The following is a 19,640-nucleotide window of genomic DNA, read 5'->3' on the forward strand; positions in this document are numbered from 1 at the left end:
AACATTGAAGCACTGACCACGCTTCGCTGGGCAGGCCACATTGTTCACATGTCTGACACGAGACTCCCAAAGCAAGCGCTCTACTCTGAACTTGTCCACGGCAAACGAGCCCCAGGTGGGCAGAGGAAACGTTACAAGGACACCCTCAAAGCCTCCCTGATAAAGTGTAACATCCCTACTGACACCTGGGAGTCCCTGGCCAAAGACCGCCCTAAGTGGAGGAAGTGCATCGAGCACCTCGAGTCTCATCACCGAGAGCATGCAGAAACCAAGCGCAGGCAGCAGAAAGAGCGTGCGGCAAACCAGTCCCACCCTCCCCTTCCCTCAACGACTATCTGTCCCATCTGTGACAGGGACTGTGGTTCCCGTATTGGACTGTTCAGCCACCTAAGGACTCATGCTAAGAGTGGAAGCAAGTCTTCCTCGATTCCGAGGGACTGCCTGTGATGGTGACTGGACATCATTTATTATACATATACTATATACCAGACATCGTTTTGATTGAGACCGTCCAAATTCACACTTACCTCCCTGAAGGACTGCAGCAGATTACTTCCAGATACTGAAAGTGTGATGTCAATGTGGTGCATTATAAACAGAGGCTCCTCCTGCGTCTGGAATGGGAAGGAGGCCAAGTTGTCCGCTATGTACAGCAGCAGGTTCACCTCGGTTTTCTACATAGGAGGAAAACAAAGTTCGAACAGGTTCAAATATCCCATTTCAGCTCTTGGCTAATTCTACATGCCTCCCAGTCCTTTCAATGTCCTTTCCCAGCATTAGCAATCTTTTACTGAACTAACTGGTGGAGTGCGAGGTTACCCAATGTCAAAAATGTAGCGCGACCTCTACATAATAGAATGGGTGGTTCGTGCAATGGGAGAAATGATGCAGGCACTACCTCTAAAACCTTACATCCTCTATCTCCCCAGCATCATCATCATCACAGGCAGTCCCTCGGAATCGAGGAAGACTTGCTTCCACTCTAAAAATGAGTCCTTAGGTGGTTGAACAGTCCAATACGGGAACCACAGTCCCTGTCACAGGTGGGACAGATAGTCATTGAGGGAAGGGGAGGGTGGGACTGGTTTGCCGCACACTCTTTCTGCTGCCTGCGCTTGGTTTCTGCATGCTCTCGGCGATGAGACTCGAAATGCTCAGTATTTACTGAAGCGTACGAAAGCATGGGCCTTACGCCAAACATCCGCAAGACAAAGGTCCTTCACCAGCCTGTCCTCACCGCACAGCACTGCCCCCCAGTCATCACGATCCACAGTGTGGCCCTGGACACCATGGACCATTTCGCATCTCCCCAGTACACTACAAAGGAAGCCTGGCAGGAGGAGGCACACAGGGAGGGATGATGCTCAAGTTATGCTGTCACTTTTGAAGAATGAGGACTGAAGATAGATTTAACATTCTTCCCCAAATACTTGTGCTTCACTCACAAATACACAATACAAGACAGAGAGGTGAAAACTAGAGACCTGTTAGCCTAACATCGGTGGTTGGGAAAATGCTGGAGTCCATTATTAAAGCAGTAGCAGGACATTTGGAAAAGCATAATTCAGTCAGGCAGAGTCAGCATGGATTTATGAAGGGAAGTCATGTTTGACAAATTTGCTGGAATTCTTTGAGGATGTAACGAACAGGGTGGATAAGGGGAACCAGTGGATGTGGTGTATTTGGATTTCCAGAAGGCATTTGACAAGGTGCCAAATAAAAGGTTACTGCACAAGATAAAAGTTCACGGGGTTGGGGGTAATATATTAGCATGGATAGAGGATTGGCTAACTAACAGAAAACAGAGAGTCGGGGTAAATGGTTCATTCTCTGGTTGGCAACCAGTGACTAGTGGTGTGCCGCAGGGATCAGTGCTGGGACCCCAACTATTTACAATCTATATTAACAACTTGGAAGAAGGGACTGAGTGTAACGTAGCCAAGATGACACAAAGATGGGAGGAAAAGCAATGTGAGAGGAGGACACAAAAAATCTGCAAAAGGACATAGACAGGCTAAGTGAGTGAGCAAAAATTTGGCAGATGGAGTATAATGTTGGAAAGTGTGAGGTCATGCACTTTGGCAGAAATAAAATCAAAGAGCAGGTTATTATTTAAATGGAGAGAGATTGCAAAGTGCTGCAGTACAGTGAGACCTGGGGGTACTAGTACAAGAAACACAAAAGGTTAGTATGCAGGTACAGCAAGTGATCAGGAAGGCCAATGGAATCTTGGCCTTTATTGCACAGGAGATGGGAGTATAAAAGCAGGGAACTTGCTACAGTTATACAGGGTATTGGTGAGGCCACACCTGGAGTACTGCGTGCAGTTTTGGTTTCCATACTTAACGAAAGGATATACTTGCTTTGGAGGCAGTTCAGAGAAGATTCACTAGATTGATTCTGGGGATGAGGGGGTTGACTTATGAGGAAAGGTTGAGGAGGTTGGGCCTCTACTCATTGGAATTCAGAAGAATGAGAGGTGATCTTATCGAAACGTATAAGACTATGAGGGGGCTTGACAAGGTGGATGCAGAGAGGATGTTTCCACTGATGGGGGAGACTAGAACTAGGGGGCATGGTCTTAGAATAAGCGGCCGTCCACTTAAAACTGAGATGAGGAGAAATTTCTTCTCTCAGAGGGTTGTAAATCTGTGGAATTCTCTGCCTCAGAGAGCTGTGGAAGCCGGGACATTGAATACATTTAAGACAGAAATAGACAATTTCTTAACCGATAAGGGGATAAGGGGTTATGGGGAGCGGGCGGGGAAGTGGACCCGAGTCCTTGATCAGATCAGCCATGATGGTATTAAATGGCGGAGCAGGCTCGAGGGCCCGTATGGCCGACTCCTGCTCCTATTTCTTATGTTCTTATGTTCTTTCCCCTTCCTACATTACCACAGTGCAATGTGGTTACTGATTCTCTGGTCTATAGCTGGACCGGACTGATCAGTGTATGTGACCGCAGATATACAGCACAGTGCTGAACAGCCGATCGGTGAGGGCAGTCCCTGCTGTCTGTGCACAATGCTGCTCACAGCATTAAACAACAGGTTATGGCAGAGGGAAGGAAAGAAAGAAACAGAGGATGCAGCACAGAACCCAGAGCGACTGAGTTATACTGATCAGAGCAACCAATAGAAAATACAGCTGATATCAAACTTGCCAAAACCCGTTTATTTAAGCACTATAGCTAGTGATCACTACAGGCAGATTTCACTGATCAGAGGAACCAACAAGTGCCATGAAATAGAGCAGTAACAGAGGTCCAGGCCACTGCCATGACAGGTCAGAATCAGCCAGAGGAATAGGCTAGGCGCAGTCGTCGCACCAGTCACACTTCCTCCTTAGTTCACGCTCCGTCTAGTTGGGCAGTAAAGCCAAGTAGCAGAAAGCTGCTGGGTCTCGCAGGGCTGCCAGCCAGATTGGAGTCCAACACATGCCAAACGTACTTGCAGCCCGAGCTTCCAGGATGAGGCAACCTAACATTTGGTGAAAACCATTCGGTGGACAGCGTTGAAGAACCCTCTGTAGGTTCTCGCAGAATGTGGGGGCAAGACACTAACTACTACTGCTTAGCAACAAGCAATGCTCCCAGTGAGCTGGGTGTGTGGGGTTTACAGCGCCCCGCGAGCTGGGTGTGCGGGGTTTACAGCGCGCCGCGAGCTGGGTGTGCGGGGTTTACAGCGCGCCGCGAGCTGGGTGTGTGGGGTTTACAGCGCCCCGCGAGCTGGGTGTGCGGGGTTTACAGCGCGCCGCGAGCTGGGTGTGTGGGGTTTACAGCTCCCCGCGAGCTGGGTGTGCGGGGTTTACAGCGCGCCGCGAGCTGGGTGTGTGGGGTTTACAGCGCGCCGCGAGCTGGGTGTGCGGGGTTTACAGCTCCCCGCGAGCTGGGTGTGCGGGGTTTACAGCGCCCCGCGAGCTGGGTGTGCGGGGTTTACAGCGCCCCGCGAGCGGGGTTTACAGCGCCCCGCGAGCTGGGTGTGCGGGGTTTACAGCGCCCCACGAGCTGGGTTTACAGCGCCCCATGAGCTGGGTGTGTGGGGTTTACAGCGCCCCGCGAGCTGGGTGTGCGGGGTTTAAAGCGCCCCGCGAGCTGGGTGTGCGGGGTTTACAGCGCCCCGCGAGCGGGGTTTACAGCGCCCCGCGAGCTGGGTGTGCGGGGTTTACAGCGCCCCGCGAGCTGGGTGTGCGGGGTTTACAGCGCCCCGCGAGCTGGGTGTGCGGGGTTTACAGCGCCCCGCGAGCTGGGTGTGCGGGGTTTACAGCGCCCCGCGAGCTGGGTGTGCGGGGTTTACAGCGCCCCGCGAGCTGGGTGTGCGGGGTTTACAGCGCCCCGCGAGCTGGGTGTGCGGGCTTTACAGCGCCCCGCGAGCTGGGTGTGCGGGCTTTACAGCGCCCCGCGAGCTGGGTGTGCGGGCTTTACAGCGCCCCGCGAACGGGGTTTACAGCGCCCCGCGAGCTGGGTGTGCGGGGTTTACAGCGCCCCGCGAGCTGGGTGTGCGGGGTTTACAGCGCCCCGCGAGCTGGGTGTGCGGGGTTTACAGCGCCCCGCGAGCGGGGTTTACAGCGCCCCATGAGCTGGGTGTGTGGGGTTTACAGCGCCCCGCGAGCTGGATGTGTGGGGTTTACAGCGCCCCGCGAGCTGGGTGTGCGGGGTTTACAGCGCCCCGCGAGCTGGGTTTACAGCGCCCCGCGAGCTGGGTGTGTGGGGTTTACAGCGCCCCGCGAGCTGGATGTGTGGAGTTTACAGCGCCCCGCGAGCTGGGTGTGTGGGGTTTACAGCGCCCCGCGAGCTGGGTGTGTGGGGTTTACAGCGCCCCGCGAGCTGGGTGTGTGGGGTTTACAGCACCCCGTGTGCGGGGTTTACAGCGCCCCGCGAGCTGGGCGTGTGGGGTTTACAGCGCCCCGCGAGCTGGGCGTGTGGGGTTTACAGCGCCCCGCGAGCTGGGTGTGTGGGGTTTACAGCGCCCCGCGAGCTGGGTGTGTGGGGTTTACAGCGCCCCGCGAGCTGGGTGTGTGGGGTTTACAGCACCCCGCGAGCTGGGTGTGCGGGGTTTACAGCGCCCCGCGAGCGGGGTTTACAGCGCCCCGCGAGCTGGGTGTGCGGGGTTTACAGCGCCCCGCGAGCTGGGTTTACAGCGCCCCATGAGCTGGGTGTGCGGGGTTTACAGCGCCCCGCGAGCTGGGTGTGCGGGGTTTACAGCGCCCCGCGAGCTGGGTGTGCGGGGTTTACAGCGCCCCGCGAGCTGGGTGTGCGGGGTTTAAAGCGCCCCGCGAGCTGGGTGTGCGGGGTTTACAGCGCCCCGCGAGCGGGGTTTACAGCGCCCCGCGAGCTGGGTGTGCGGGGTTTACAGCGCCCCGCGAGCTGGGTGTGCGGGGTTTACAGCGCCCCGCGAGCTGGGTGTGCGGGGTTTACAGCGCCCCGCGAGCTGGGTGTGCGGGGTTTACAGCGCCCCATGAGCTGGGTGTGTGGGGTTTACAGCGCCCCGCGAGCTGGGTGTGCGGGGTTTACAGCGCCCCGCGAGCTGGGTTTACAGCGCCCCGCGAGCTGGATGTGTGGGGTTTACAGCGCCCCGCGAGCTGGGTGTGTGGGGTTTACAGCGCCCCGCGAGCTGGGCGTGTGGGGTTTACAGCGCCCCGCGAGCTGGGCGTGTGGGGTTTACAGCGCCCCGCGAGCTGGGTGTGTGGGGTTTACAGCGCCCCGCGAGCTGGGTGTGTGGGGTTTACAGCGCCCCGTGTGCGGGGTTTACAGCGCCCCGTGAGCTGGGTGTGCGGGGTTTACAGCGCCCTGACCCGAGCGGGCTCCCTGCCGACCTGAGCACGCTCACTCTCCCACTGAAGTATGCTGTCTTGAATGCCATCTCTCTATTACCTTCTCTGCAATCACGTTATTCAATTCTAGTTTGAATAACCAATGTTTGCGCATTTCATATTTTGATGGTATATTATTCCAACAATTCCTCACTCAGTGATGATATTCTCCGAATATCTTTTCACTAACTTCTGTCCACATCCTCTGGCTCTACTCGCTTGGAATAGGCCGAAAACCGAAGGATTAAGTTGCAGTGTAACGGACAGTCGACCCCACATTACCCTGGTTAATCATACCCATCGGTTGAACAGGAGACCAGAAACCCATGGGTGTTATCGACTCACCGCACTGTCATCGAATAGATTGAGTAAGGCGATGAGGAAGGCCCGTCGATGTTGTCGGTTTCCTCGGATCATGCTGTAGAGATGTGAACACAAAGCAATCACATTCTCCTCCTGCCTGAAGCCACGGATTAACTCCTTTATCTCCGTGTGGATGGACTGTTGAAGCTGGTACGACATCTTCATCCCTGCTACTGCTTTCATCTAGGAAAAGCAGAGTGTACAACGATCAGCATCTCAGCCCACTCAAACACGACGACAATTAGGACACAGACTAATTAAAATACACACATTTCTATATACGACACAGGGTTACAATATATTTAAAGCTACGACTGCTACTCAAAGAACTTGATAGAATGATACAGCCCAGAGAGAGGCCATTCGGCTATCCAATTAGTCACATTCCCTGATCTTTCCCCATAGCACTGCACATTGGAATGTGGGCAGGTACAGCTGGGGCAGTGAGGTCGGGGCGAAGGAGCGGCGAGAGTTCGTAGAGGGACATGTTCGGGACCCAGGAGAGGCACAAGTTCAGGGCCCAGGAGAGGCGAGGGCCCGGGGGCAGTACGGACCAGCCCACACTGCGATATGTGAGCACACTGGGTCCGTGCAGCAGAGCAGGTCTCCAGTGGTCCTGGTTAACCCTTGCCCCTGGACCAAGACCTCGCTCTGTCAAGCCCGTGTGGTGGCTGGTGTGTAACGGTCACCCCACGTTAAACAATCCACACACAGGCATCTTCCACCCTTCAGGATGTAGTTCGGGATCTGGAATATTAGGTCCTTCATTGAAACACCTGTGAACTCATCCCTTTTCAGCGTGGAATCAAGTCAATCCTCACTTCGAGGGACTGCATGTGATGATGATGCACATTTTCTCCCTTCCAATTCTCTTTTCAAAGTTAATATTGAATCTGCTCCCACCACCCAGACATTCCAGATCCTAACCACTCACTGTGTAAAATAATTTCTCATTTCCCCCTGCATTTTTTACCTATCTTTAATCAGCGTCCTCTCGTCAGTGACCCTTCTGCCAGTGGAAACCGTTTCTCCCTATTTACTTTAGTAAAACCTCTCAATATTATGAACCCCTTTATTAAATTTCCTTTTAACCTTCTTTGCTCCAAGGAAAACAATCCCAGCTTAACATAAGAAATAGGAGCAGGAGTCGGCCATCCGGCCCCTCGAGCCTGCTCCGCCATTTAATACCATCATGGCTGATCCGATCATGGACTCAGCTCCACTTCCCCGCCCGCTCCCCATAATCCCTTATCCCTTATCGGTTAAGAAACTGTCTATCTCTGTCTTAAATTTATTCAATGACCCAGCTTCCACAGCTCTCTGAGGCAGCGAATTCCACAGATTTACAACCCTCTGAGAGAAGAAATTCCTCCTCATCTCAGTTTTAAATGGGCGGCCCCTTATTCTAAGACCATGCCCCCTAGTTCTAGTCGCCCCCATCAGTGGAAACATCCTCTCTGCATCCACCTTGTCAAGCCCCCTCATAATCTTACACGTTTCGATAAGATCACCTCTCATTCTTCTGAATTCCAATGAGTAGAGGCCCAACCTCCTCAACCTTTCCTCATAAGTCAACCCCCTCATCTCTGGAATCAACCGAGTGAACCTTCTCTGAACTGCCTCCAAAGCAAGTATATCCTTTCGTAAATATGGAAACCAAAACTGCACGCAGTACTCCAGGTGTGGCCTCACCAATACCCTGTATAACTGGAGCAAGACTTCCCTGCTTTTATACTCCATCCCCTGTGCAATAAAGGCCAAGATACCATTGGCCTTCCTGATCACTTGCTGTACCTGCATACTAACCTTTTGTGTTTCATGCACAAGTACCCCCAGGTCCCGCTGTACTGCAGCACTTTGTAATCTTTCTCCATTTAAATAATAACTTGCTCTTTGATTTTTTCTGCCAAAGTGCATGACCTCACTCTTCTCTCGTCTCTCCACATAACTGAAGTATCTCATCCCTGGTACCATTCTAGTAAATCTCTTCTGCACCCTTTCCAAGGCCTTGACATCTTTCCTAAAGTGTAGTACCCAGAATTGAATACAATACCCTAGTTGGGGCCGAACCAGATTTATAAAAGGTTTAGCATAACCATATAGCTTTTGTACTTTATACCTCTACATAACCATATAGCTTTTGTACTTTATACCTCTACATAACCATATAGCTTTTGTACTTTATGCCTCTACATAACCATATAGCTTTTGTACTTTATGCCTCTACATAACCATATAGCTTTTGTACTTTATGCCTCTACATAACCATATAGCTTTTGTACTTTATGCCTCTACATAACCATATAGCTTTTGTACTTTATGTCTCTACATAACCATATAGCTTTTGTACTTTATGCCTCTATTTAAAAAGCCAAGAATCCCACATGCCTTTTTAAAACAGATTTACCACTTGTCCTGCAACCTTCAAAGATTTGTGAGAACCCCCAAATATAGAAACATAGAAAATAGGTACAGGAATAGGCCATTTGGCCCTTTGAGCCTGCACCACCTTTCAATAAGATCATAGCTGATCATTTCCTCAGTACCCCATTCCTGCTTTCTCTCCATACCCCTTAATCCCTTTAGTTGTAAGGGCCATATTTTGAATATATCCAACGAACTAGACTCAACAACTCTCTGAGGCAGAGAATTCCACAGGTTAACAATTCTCTGAGCGAAGAAGTTTCTCCTCATCTCAGTCCTAAATGACTAACCCCTTATCCTAAGACTGTGACCCCTTGGTTTTGGACTTCCCCAACATTAGGAACATTCTACCTGCGCATCTAACCTGTCCATTCCCGTCAGAATTTTATAAGTTTCTATGAAATCCCCTCACATTCTTCTAAATTCCAGTGAATATAAGCCTAGTCAATCCAGTCTTTCTTCATATGTCAGTCCTGCCATCCGGGGAATCAGCTTGGTGAACCTTTGCTGCACTCTCTCGATAGCAAGAATGTCCTTTCTCAGATTAGGAGACTAAAACTGAACACACTATTCCAGGTGAGGCCTCACCAAGGCTCTGTACAACTGCAGCAAGATCGCCCTGCTCCTATACTCAAATCCCCTCGCTGTGAAGGCCAACATGCCATTTGCTTTCTTTACTGCCTGCTGTACCTGCATGCCTATCTATGCTCCTGCACCCCTTTTTAAATGTTACCATTTCATTTATATTGCCTCTCTTCATTCTTTCTTGCAAAATACATCACTCACACTTCTCTGCATTAAAATGCATCTACCTGGTGTCTACCCATTTCACCAGTTTGTCTGTGTCCTCCTAAAGACTGTTACTATTCTCATTGTTTACTACATTTCTAAGTTTTATGTCACTTGCAAACTTTGAAATGTAGTAAACAATGAGGATAGTACACCCAAGTCCAGGTCATCAATATATATCAAAGTGCAGTGAGCCTAATACTGACTCCAGGAAGCACCACTGTATAGTACCCTCCAGTCTGAAAAACAACTGTTCACCACTACTCTCTGTCCCTCAGACAATTCTGTATCCACACTGCCACTGTCCCTAATCTGTGGGCTTCCATTTTGCTAACAAGTCTGTTACGTGGTACTTCATTAAACACCCTTTTGAAAGTTCATATACACATCAACCTTCTCTGTTACTTCATCAAAGAACTAAACCAAGTTAGTCAGGCATGATTTGTCTTTAACAAACCAGTGCTGGCTCTCAATTATTAGCCCATGACTTTGCAAGTGACAATTCATTTTGTCCCGGATTGTCCTGTCTTCCAACACCACTCACATATCTAAGGAAGATTTTGGCCAGAGTCTCCGCAATTTCTACCCTTACCTTTTTCAGCAACCAATTCTGTATCCATGCTGCCACTGTGGGCTTTCACTTTGCCAACAAGTCTATTATGTGGTACTTTGTCAAAAGCTTTTTGAAAGTCCATGTACACATCAACCACACTAGCCTCATCAACCATCTCCATTACTTCATCAAAGGACTCGATCAGTTAGTCAACACAATTTGCCTTTAAAAAAAATCCATGCGGACTTCCATTTATTAGCCCATACTTTCCATATGCCGATTCATTTTGTTCCAGATTATTGTCTCAAAGTTTCCTCACCACCACCATTAGGCTGACTGGCCTGTAGACCCTCCTCCCCAGTCCTTTGGCACCACCCCCATAACCAAGGCCAGAGCCTCTGCAATTTATACCCTTACTTCCCTCGGTAACCTAGGATGCATCCCATCTGGACCTGGTGACTTTTCTGCTGCCAACCTTTTAAGTACCTCATTTTTTTCCTATTACACTCTCTCCCTTCTCTGTGGCATTGGCAGCATCCTCTTCTTTTGTGAAGATATATGCAAAATACTATTTAGCATCTCATCCATGCCCTCTGCCGCCACAAGTAAATCTCCTTTTTGGTCCCTGATCAAGCCCACCCTTCCTTTGACTACCATTTTAGTTTTTATACATTTATCCAATCAGCGACCTGGACCTTGGTGACGTCCAATTCAGTCGCCCTCTTCGCTGCCGTTGCTCTCCTGCTCCAGCACACGCTGCTCCCTGGAGTGGTATACCACATCGCTGCTCCTTCCGCTCCCCGGCCTGCTCCGATGGTGCTCGCAGGCTTCTGGGCCAGGCCGCCGATTGGAGTGTGGGCAGGTACAGCAGGAATGGTGAGGTCGGGGCGAAGGAGTGGCGAGTGATTAGGGCCCAGGAGAGGCGTGAGTTCGGGGCCCAGAAGAGGCGAGGGCCCAGGGGCAGCACGGACCAGCCCACACTGCGATATGTGAGCACACTGGGTCCGTGCAGCAGAGCTGGTCTCCAGTGGTCCTGGTTAACCCTTGCTCCTGGACCAAGACCTAGTTCTGTCAAGCCCGTGTGGTGGCTGATGTGCAACGGTCACCCCACGTAAAAAAAATCCACACACAGGCATCTTCCACCCTTCAAGATTTAGTTCGGGATCTGGAATATTAGGTCCTTCATTGAAACACCTGTGAACTTTTTGGCGATGAAGCAAGTCATCCTCGACTCGTGGGACTGCCTATGATGATGATGATACATTTATAGAAGGCTTTAATGTTTCTTTTTATGTTACTCGCTAATCTTTTACCAAACACACACTTTGCCCCTTTTATTTACTTTTTCAGTACTCCTTTGCACTCTGTATGCTGCTTAATTCTTGACTGAATTATGAGCCTTACATTTATAAGCCTCCCGTTTCGGTTTTATTTTAATCTCAATTTCTTTAGCCAACCCAGGAGCCTTAACTTCCTTCCCCGTTCCCCACCCCCCCCAATGAGAATGTATTTAACCTGCACCCAAACTATCTCCAATTGCTCATTTACTGTTTTACCTCGTTTCCAATCCACTTGGACAGTTTCCCTGTGTAACTGTGATTAGCTGCCTTCTAGTTGTTGATTATCCCTTTTCATAACTATTCTAAACCCAATGATAATCTAACTTGCATTTATATAGCGCCTTTCACATCCTTGGACGTCCTAAAGCGTTTCACAGCCAATGGAGTAGTTTTGAAATGTAGGAAACACAGCAGCAAATTTGTATACAGAAAGCTCCCACATAATGAGATACAAGACCTGATCATGTGTTTTAAGAATGTTGGTTGAAGGATAGGTATTGGCCAGGACACTGGGGGAACTCCCAATCTTTGTGAATAGTGCCATAGATTTTTTATATCCACCCGAGAGGGTAGCTGGGGCCTTGCTTTACTGTCACAGCCGGAAGTGCAGCACTCCCTCAGTACTGAAGTGTCAGCCTGGATACTGTGGTCCAGTCTGGAGTGGGACTTAAACCCACAATCTTCTGACTCACAGCCGCAGCCAACACCGTACCAACTTATGAATGTTAACAGTAGCCTGGCAGTGGGAGGGGGTCACTTACATGTACAAACCCGGTGTACTTTTTGTCTATTTCCACCAACTGCTGATCTGATTTGTTGCGCATTGCAGATTCTGGGTCTGTTCCGATGGCGATCAGATATGGCACACACTATGTAATGGAAGCAAACACAGGGCATGAGTAACAAGCAGTTAGAAATTATACAGATAGTGCTCGGCTGTCTTCATATCATTAAAGGTCCACTCGTACTTGTGCCCTACACAAACTGTTACTGAAAAGTTCTGCAACCACTGTAGCTACAAGAGCAGGGTAGACGCAGTCAGTGACAGACCCTCGGAGCAGCCCCAACAACCCCCATGAGCTCAACATCATCCAGGACAGAGCAAGTTGTTTGATCAGCGTCCTTTGCTATTGAACTCAATCGGCACCCGTTCTGCACTGTGGCTGCAATGTGTACGATCTAAAGAATGTACTGCAGCAACTCACCAACATTACTTAAGCAGCATTTCCCTCCTCTGCAACCTCCATCAAGAAGAACAGCAGCAATGCTGTGTAAATATCGTCACCTCAAGCTCTCTCCAAGGCACACACCCTCATCATCGCCTGGTCAGTATTCAGGAATTACCGCAAATCCGAGAATTGAGAGAGCACGATTAGCACAAGGACTGTAGTGGCTGAAGGAGAAGGTCCACCACCTCCTCAGGGCAACTCGGGATAGGCAATAAACATGGCACACATTGGGCGAGTGAGGTTCTCCAGTGTCAATAGCCCGGGGGCCTTGCATGTCCGACCAATGCCGCTGCAGACTGCTCCAGGCCCCGGCCAATGACGCTGCAAACTGCTCTATACCCCGGCCAATGACACTGCAGACTGCTCCAGGCCCCGGCCAATGACATTGCAGACTGCTCCAGGCCCCGGCCAATGACGCTGCAGACTGCTCCAGGCCCCGGCCAATGACATTGCAGACTGCTCCAGGCCCCGGCCAATGACGCTGCAGACTGCTCCAAGCCTCGGCCAATGACATTGCAGACTGCTCCAGGTCCCGGCCAATGACACTGCAGATTGCTCCAGGCCCCGGCCAATGACACTGCAGACTGCTCCAGGCCCCGGCCAATGACACTGCAGACTGCTCCAGGCCCCGGCCAATGACGCTGCAGACTGCTCCAGGCCCCGGCCAATGACGCTGCAGACTGCTCCAGGCCCCGGCCAATGACGCTGCAGACTGCTCCAGGCCCCGGCCAATGACGCTGCAGACTGCTCCAGGCCCCGGCCAATGACGCTGCAGAGTGCTCTATACCCCGGCCAATGACATTGCAGACTGCTCCAGGCCCCGGCCAATGACGCTGCAGGCTGCTCTATACCCCGGCCAATGACGCTGCAAACTGCTCTATACCCCGGCCAATGACATTGCAGACTGCTCTATACCCCGGCCAATGACACTGCAGACTGCTCCAGGCCCCGGCCAATGATACTGCAGATTGCTCCAGGCCCCGGCCAATGACACTGCAGACTGCTCCAGGCCCCGGCCAATGCAGTGTCACTGCAGTCCACACAAAAACCTCCAACAGCATCACTGGAGATGATTTGGGAGACACTGCCCAAAGTGTTGCTGTTATTGTCAGATGTCCTTCTGTCCAGTGTGAATCTGCAGTGTAGACAGCCTGTGCACACGCATCAGCCCAACCCATTCACGCACTACACGGCGTCTGCTGTACATGTTAGTTATGACGAATCATTCACATTGCTACTTTAAAAAAAAAGAAATGGAGACTTAAGATTTCAAGTACCAGGAAACCCCGGCAGAGAAACCACGGTGAAGAGCAGCAAAAACAAAACACAATACTCAAAAACCGTTCTAAAATGTAATATATTAGGTTGATTGTAATAATGTTTAAATATTTAAACATGCTATAAAAGGTAGTTGCACATCACTGTATCTCTTGGCTTGTTTTACCATTTAATCACTGATGCCAACATACAAACACAGCTTACTTGGACAGGGTGGACCAGGCCCTGGTTTAGCGTCAGAGCGATGACATTAAGTGCAAAGTGGCGCACGGGAGAGTGCGTGTGGAAGAATGCTTCCAGAACCTGTTTGAGGTAGAGCTGCATGATGGAACTGCTCATTCCTGAGGAAATATCACCCATCTCCTTGAGATCTTCCTTATTCGACACTTTTTTCCCTGTAGGAACAGAGAACAGATCATGGGCAAGATGAATAAACAGTTCATTGTACAGTGGATATCTAACATGAATATTGTTCCGCTCCTTCCCACAAAGATTGCAGCAGGTGCAATATGGCTCTCCCATTCCCACAGCTTGTCCTGGTTACATCCTGTGGCAAAACTGCTCTCCCATTGCCACAGATCATCTTCGCTCACTTCTAAAACGCCAATGCAGTAATTTCCTAAAAGGAGGCTGCATTCCTCATTGGTAAAAGAGATGAAGCTAATACCCGTCGAATTCTTCATTTTTAGGCCCCTAGCAGTCATTACCATACTGAGCAAAAACACCAGCCTCATTCAAATTCATAAGAACATAAGAAGTAGGAGCAGGAATTGGCCATACGGCCCCTTGAGCCTGCTCCGCCATTTAATATGATCATGGTTGATCTGATCATGGACTCAGCTCCACTTCCCTGCCCACTCCCCATAACCCCTTATTCCCTAATCAGTTAAGAAACTGTCTAATTCTGTCTTAAATATATTCAATGACCCAGCCCCCACAGCTCTCTGAGGCAGCGAATTCCACAGATTTACAACACTCAGAGAAAAAATTCCTCCTCATATCAGTTTTAAATGGGTGGCCCCTTATTCTAAGATTATGCCCCCTAGTTCTAGTCTCCCCCATCAGTGGAAACATCCTCTCTGCATCCACCTTGTCGAGCCCCCTCATAATCTTATACATTTCGATAAGATCACCTCTCATTCTTCTGAATTCCAATAAGTAGAGGCCCAAATCCCCAGGGCCTGATAGTCTGCATCCCAGAGTGCTTAAGGAAGTGGCCCTAGAAATAGTGGATGCATTGGTGATCATTTTCCAACAGTCTAGCGACTCTGGATCAGTTCCTATGGACTGGAGGGTAGCTAATGTAACACCACTTTTTTTTTTAAATAGAGAGAAAACGGGTAATTATAGACCGGTTAGCCTGACATCAGTAGTGGGGAAAATGGTGCAATCAATTATTAAAGATGAAATAGCAGCGCATTTGGAAAACAGTGACAGGATCGGTCCAAGTCAGCATGGATTTATGAAAGGGAAATCATGCTTGACAAATCTTCTGGAATTTTTTGAGGATTTAACTAGTAGAGTGGGCAAGGGAGAACCAGTGGATGTGGTGTATTTGGATTTTGAAAAGGCTTTTGACAAGGTCCCACACAAGAGATTGGTGTGCAAAATCAAAGCACATGGTATTGGGGGTAATGTACTGACGTGGATAGAGAACTGGTTGGCAGATAGGAAGCAAAGAGTCGGGATAAACGGGTCCTTTTCAGAATGGCAGGCAGTGACTAGTGGGGTACCGCAGGGCTCAGTGCTGGGACCCTAGCTATTTACAATATACATCAATGATTTAGATGAAGGAAATGAGTGTAATATCTCCAAGTTTGCAGATGACACTAAGCTGGGTGGCAGTGTGAGCTGTGAGGAGGATGCTAAGAGGCTGCAGGGTGACTTGGACAGGTTAGGTGAGTGGGCAAATGCATGGTAGATGCAGTATAATGTGGATAAATGTGAGATTATCCACTTTGGTGGCAAAAACATGAAGGCAGAATATTATCTGAATGGCAGATTAGGAAAAGGGGACGTGCAATGAGACCTGGGTGTCATGGTACATCAGTCATTGAAAGTTGGCATGCAGGTACAGCAGGCGGTGAAGGCGGCAAATGGCATGATGGCCTTCACAGCGAGAGGATTTGAGTATAGGAGCAGGGAAGTCTTACTGCAGTTGTACAGGGCCTTAGTGAGGCATCACCTGGAATATTATGTTCAGTTTTGGTCTCCTAATCTGAGGAAGAACGTTCTTGCTATTGAGGGAGTGCAGCGAAGGTTCACCAGACTGATTCCTGGGATGGCAGGACTGACATATGAGGAGAGACTGGATCGACTGGGTCTGTATTCACTGGAGTTTAGAAGAATGAGAGGGGATCTCATAGAAACATATAAAATTCTAACGGGACTGAACAGGTTAGATGCAGGAAGAATGTTCCCGATGTTGGGGAAGTCCAGAACCAGGGGTCACAGTCTAAGGATAAGGAGTAAGCCATTTAGAACCGAGACAAGGAGAAACTTCTTCACTCAGAGAATTGTTAACCTGTGGAATTCTCTACGGCAGAGAGTTGTTGAGTCCAGTTCATTGGATATATTCAAGAGGGAGTTAGATATGGCCCTTACGGCTAAAGGGATCAAGGGGTATGGAGAGAAAGCAGGAAAGGGGTACTTAGGGAATGATCAGCCATGATCTTATTAAATGGTGGTGCAGGCTCGAAGGGCCAAATGGCCTACTCCTGCACCTATTTTCTATGTTTCTATGTTTTAACCTCCTCAACTTTTCCTCATAAGTCAATCCTCTCATCTCTGGAATACCTGTCGAATTCTTCCATTTTAGACCCCTAGCAGTCTCATTACCATCCTTAGCAAAAGCATCAGCCTCGTTCATATTCGATCGATATAGATATAGATAAGAGTGAGTTGGAGCACTTTGGTTGAAGGAATAAGGAGGCTACCTACTCCTTGGAAAATAAGAGTTTAAGTGGGGTAGAGGAGCAAAAGGATCTAGGGGTAGGGGCTCACAAGTCATTAATGTAGCAGCGCAGGTTAATAAGGATATAATAGTCCAAACACAGCACTGGGAATCATCTCTAGAGGAATTGAATTATAAAATATCAGTGAAGTTCATTTAAATCTTGTACAGAAGCTTTGTTAGACTACAGTTGAGAATACTGTGAACAGTTCTGGTTTCCAAATTACTAAACTATAGAAGCATTGGAGAAAGTGCAAAAATGATCTGCACAGATGATACCAGAACTGAGTGGTTATATCTTTCCATCCCAGGCTTTTAAAGGAAGGTCAGCACATTGCAGATGCCCCAACTATAATCTTCCAAAGTTCCCTCAATTTAGGAACTGTTCCTACAGATTGAAAGATTACGAATGTCACTCCGCTATTTAAGAATGGCGAGAGGGAAACCAGCGAACTGTAGACCAGTTAGCCTAACTGTTGTCGGCAATTACTGGAGTCTATAATTAAGGGTAGGGTGACTGAACAGCTCGGAAATTTTGAATTGTAAAGTGTTGCGGTTTCTCGCAGGTCGGGACCTCCACACTGCTCGCAGGACACCACACCTCCGCTTCTTTTATGGCCCAGACCTGTGGCTGGTGGTTTCTCGCAGGTCGGGACCTCCACACTGCAGGTCGGGGCCATAAAAGGAGCAGAGGTACGCGGCCCAGGAATGCCACTTCTGACGAGCTGGTGCAGGAGGGCGACGACTTGGAGAAGGGCGACTAGATTGGACGTCACAAAAATCAAGGTCGCTGATTGGAGCATGGGCAGGTACAGCAGGAGAGGCGGCAAGCAGCAGAGGAGCGGCGAGGTCGGAGCGAAGGAGCGGTGAGAGATTGTAGTGCGACGTGGTCAGGACCCAGGAGAGGCGCGAGTTCGGGGCTCAGGAGAGGAGGGGGCTTGGGGCTGCACGGGCCAGCCCACACTGCGATGTGTGCGCACACTAGGTCCATCAGAGCTGGTCTCCAGTCGTCTTGGTTAATTCTTGCCACTGTAACAAGATTTCGCTCTGTCAAGCCCGTGCAAGGGGGATAGAGTATAAAAGCTGGGAAGTCCTGCTACAGCTGTACAGGTTATTGGTGAGGCCACGCCTGGAGTACTGCGTGCAGTTTTGGTCTCCGTATGTAAGGAAGGATATACTTGCATTGGAGGCTGTTCAGAGAAGGTTCACTCAGTTGATTCCGGGGATGAGGGGGTTGACTTATGAGGAAAGGTTCAGGAGGTTGGGCCTCAACTCATTGGAATTCAGAAGAATGAGAGGTGATCTTATCTTAAGATTATGAGGAGGCTTGATAAGGTGGATGCAGAGAGGATGTTTCTACTCATAGGGGAAACTAAAACTAGGGGACAGTCTTAGAATAAGGGGCCGTCCATTTAAAACTGAGATGAGAAGAAACTTCTTCTCACAGAGGACTGTAAATCTATGGAATTCTCTGCACCAGAGAGCTGTGGAGGCTGGGTCATTGAATATATTTAAGGCAGAGATAGACAGATTTTTGAGTGATAAGGGAATAATGGGTTATGGGGAGCGGGCAGGGAAGTGGAGCTGAGTCTGTGATCAGATCAGCCATGATCTTATTGAATGGCTTAGCAGGCTCGAGGGGCCATATGGCCTATTCCTGCTCCTATTCTTATGCTCTTATGTTCACACAACGATTACCCTCATGGTCTCTAATAGGCCTTTTCTTTAGTTATCCGCTTGCTCTTAATATATTTATACAACATCTTTAGGTTTTCCTTAATTTACATGCCAAAAACTTTTCATGCTCTCTTAGCATTCCTAATATCCCTTTTAATTTTACCTCTGAACTTTCTATATTCCTCCAAAGATTCTACAGTATTTAGCCATTGGTATATGACATAAGCGTCCCTTTTTTTTCTTTATCCTCCCCTGTAAGTCCCTAGACATTCAGGGAGCTCTAGAATCATTATACCCAACCTTTTTCTTTAAAGACATATGATTGGTCTGAGCCTTCCGGATCTCCTCCTTGAATGCCTTCCACTGTTCTGACACTGATTTACCCACAAGTAGCTGTTTCCAGTCCACTGTGGCCAAATCAATCCTTAACTTAGCAAAATTAGCTTTTCCCCAATTCGGGACTTTTATTCCAGGCCTATCCTTGTCCTTATCCATAACCAACTTGAATCTGACTGAATTATGGTCACTGGCACCAAGTGCTCCCCCACTAATACCCCTTCCACCTGCCCAGCTTCATTTGCCAAAACCGCCCCCTCTCGTGTTGGGCTTATTACATACCGACTAAAAAAGATTCTCTTGAATGCATTTTAAGAATTCCGCACCCTCTATACCGTTCACACTATAATTGCCCCAATCAATATTAGGATAGTTAAAATCCCCTACTATTACTGCCCTATGATTTTTGGACTTCACAGCAATTTGCCGACATATTTGCTCCTCTATCTCTCTCCCACTGTTTGGGGGTCTATAATACATGCCCAGTAGTGTGATCGCCCCTTTTTTATTTTTCAATTCGACCCATATGGCCTCATTTGATGATCCCGCTAACATATCATCCCCCCCTCACCGCTGTAATAGTTTCTTTAATCAACACAGAGACCCCTCTGTCTTGTCTAAAAACCCTGTAACCAGGAATATTGAGCTGCCAAACCTGCCCCTCTTTCAGCCATGTCTCTGTAATGGCTATAATGTCATACTCCCAAGTGTCTACCTGTGCTCTTAGCTCATCATTAGCTCAGCCTTATTCTCTATACTCCTTGCATAAAAATATTATTATTTAGCACAGGAAGACCTCCTTGATTACTACTTACGCACCCTCGTTTCCTCTGTCTTACAGATTCACTTTCTACATTCTTGCTCTCAAATTTCAGCTTTACTTCGCT

The 19,640-nt window shown here is 49.0% G+C and overlaps 1 protein-coding gene across 1 annotated transcript in view; it reads right to left on the minus strand.

The window, feature by feature from the left end:
* Nucleotides 1-19,640, minus strand: part of nipblb (NIPBL cohesin loading factor b) — a gene marked incomplete at its 3' end in the record, with an annotated part of 524,975 nt that overhangs the window by 5,317 nt on the left and 500,018 nt on the right. Inside the window, exons 41-44 of the mRNA XM_070871482.1 lie at nt 13,992-14,182; nt 12,042-12,149; nt 6,157-6,357; nt 528-674 (exon numbers count right to left, since the gene is read on the minus strand). Of these exons, the coding sequence (XP_070727583.1) occupies nt 528-674; nt 6,157-6,357; nt 12,042-12,149; nt 13,992-14,182 (647 nt within the window). The remainder of the gene's footprint in view (nt 1-527; nt 675-6,156; nt 6,358-12,041; nt 12,150-13,991; nt 14,183-19,640) is intronic.

This window comes from Pristiophorus japonicus, unplaced genomic scaffold (assembly GCF_044704955.1).
Source record: "Pristiophorus japonicus isolate sPriJap1 unplaced genomic scaffold, sPriJap1.hap1 HAP1_SCAFFOLD_253, whole genome shotgun sequence".
NCBI lineage: Eukaryota > Metazoa > Chordata > Chondrichthyes > Pristiophoridae > Pristiophorus > Pristiophorus japonicus.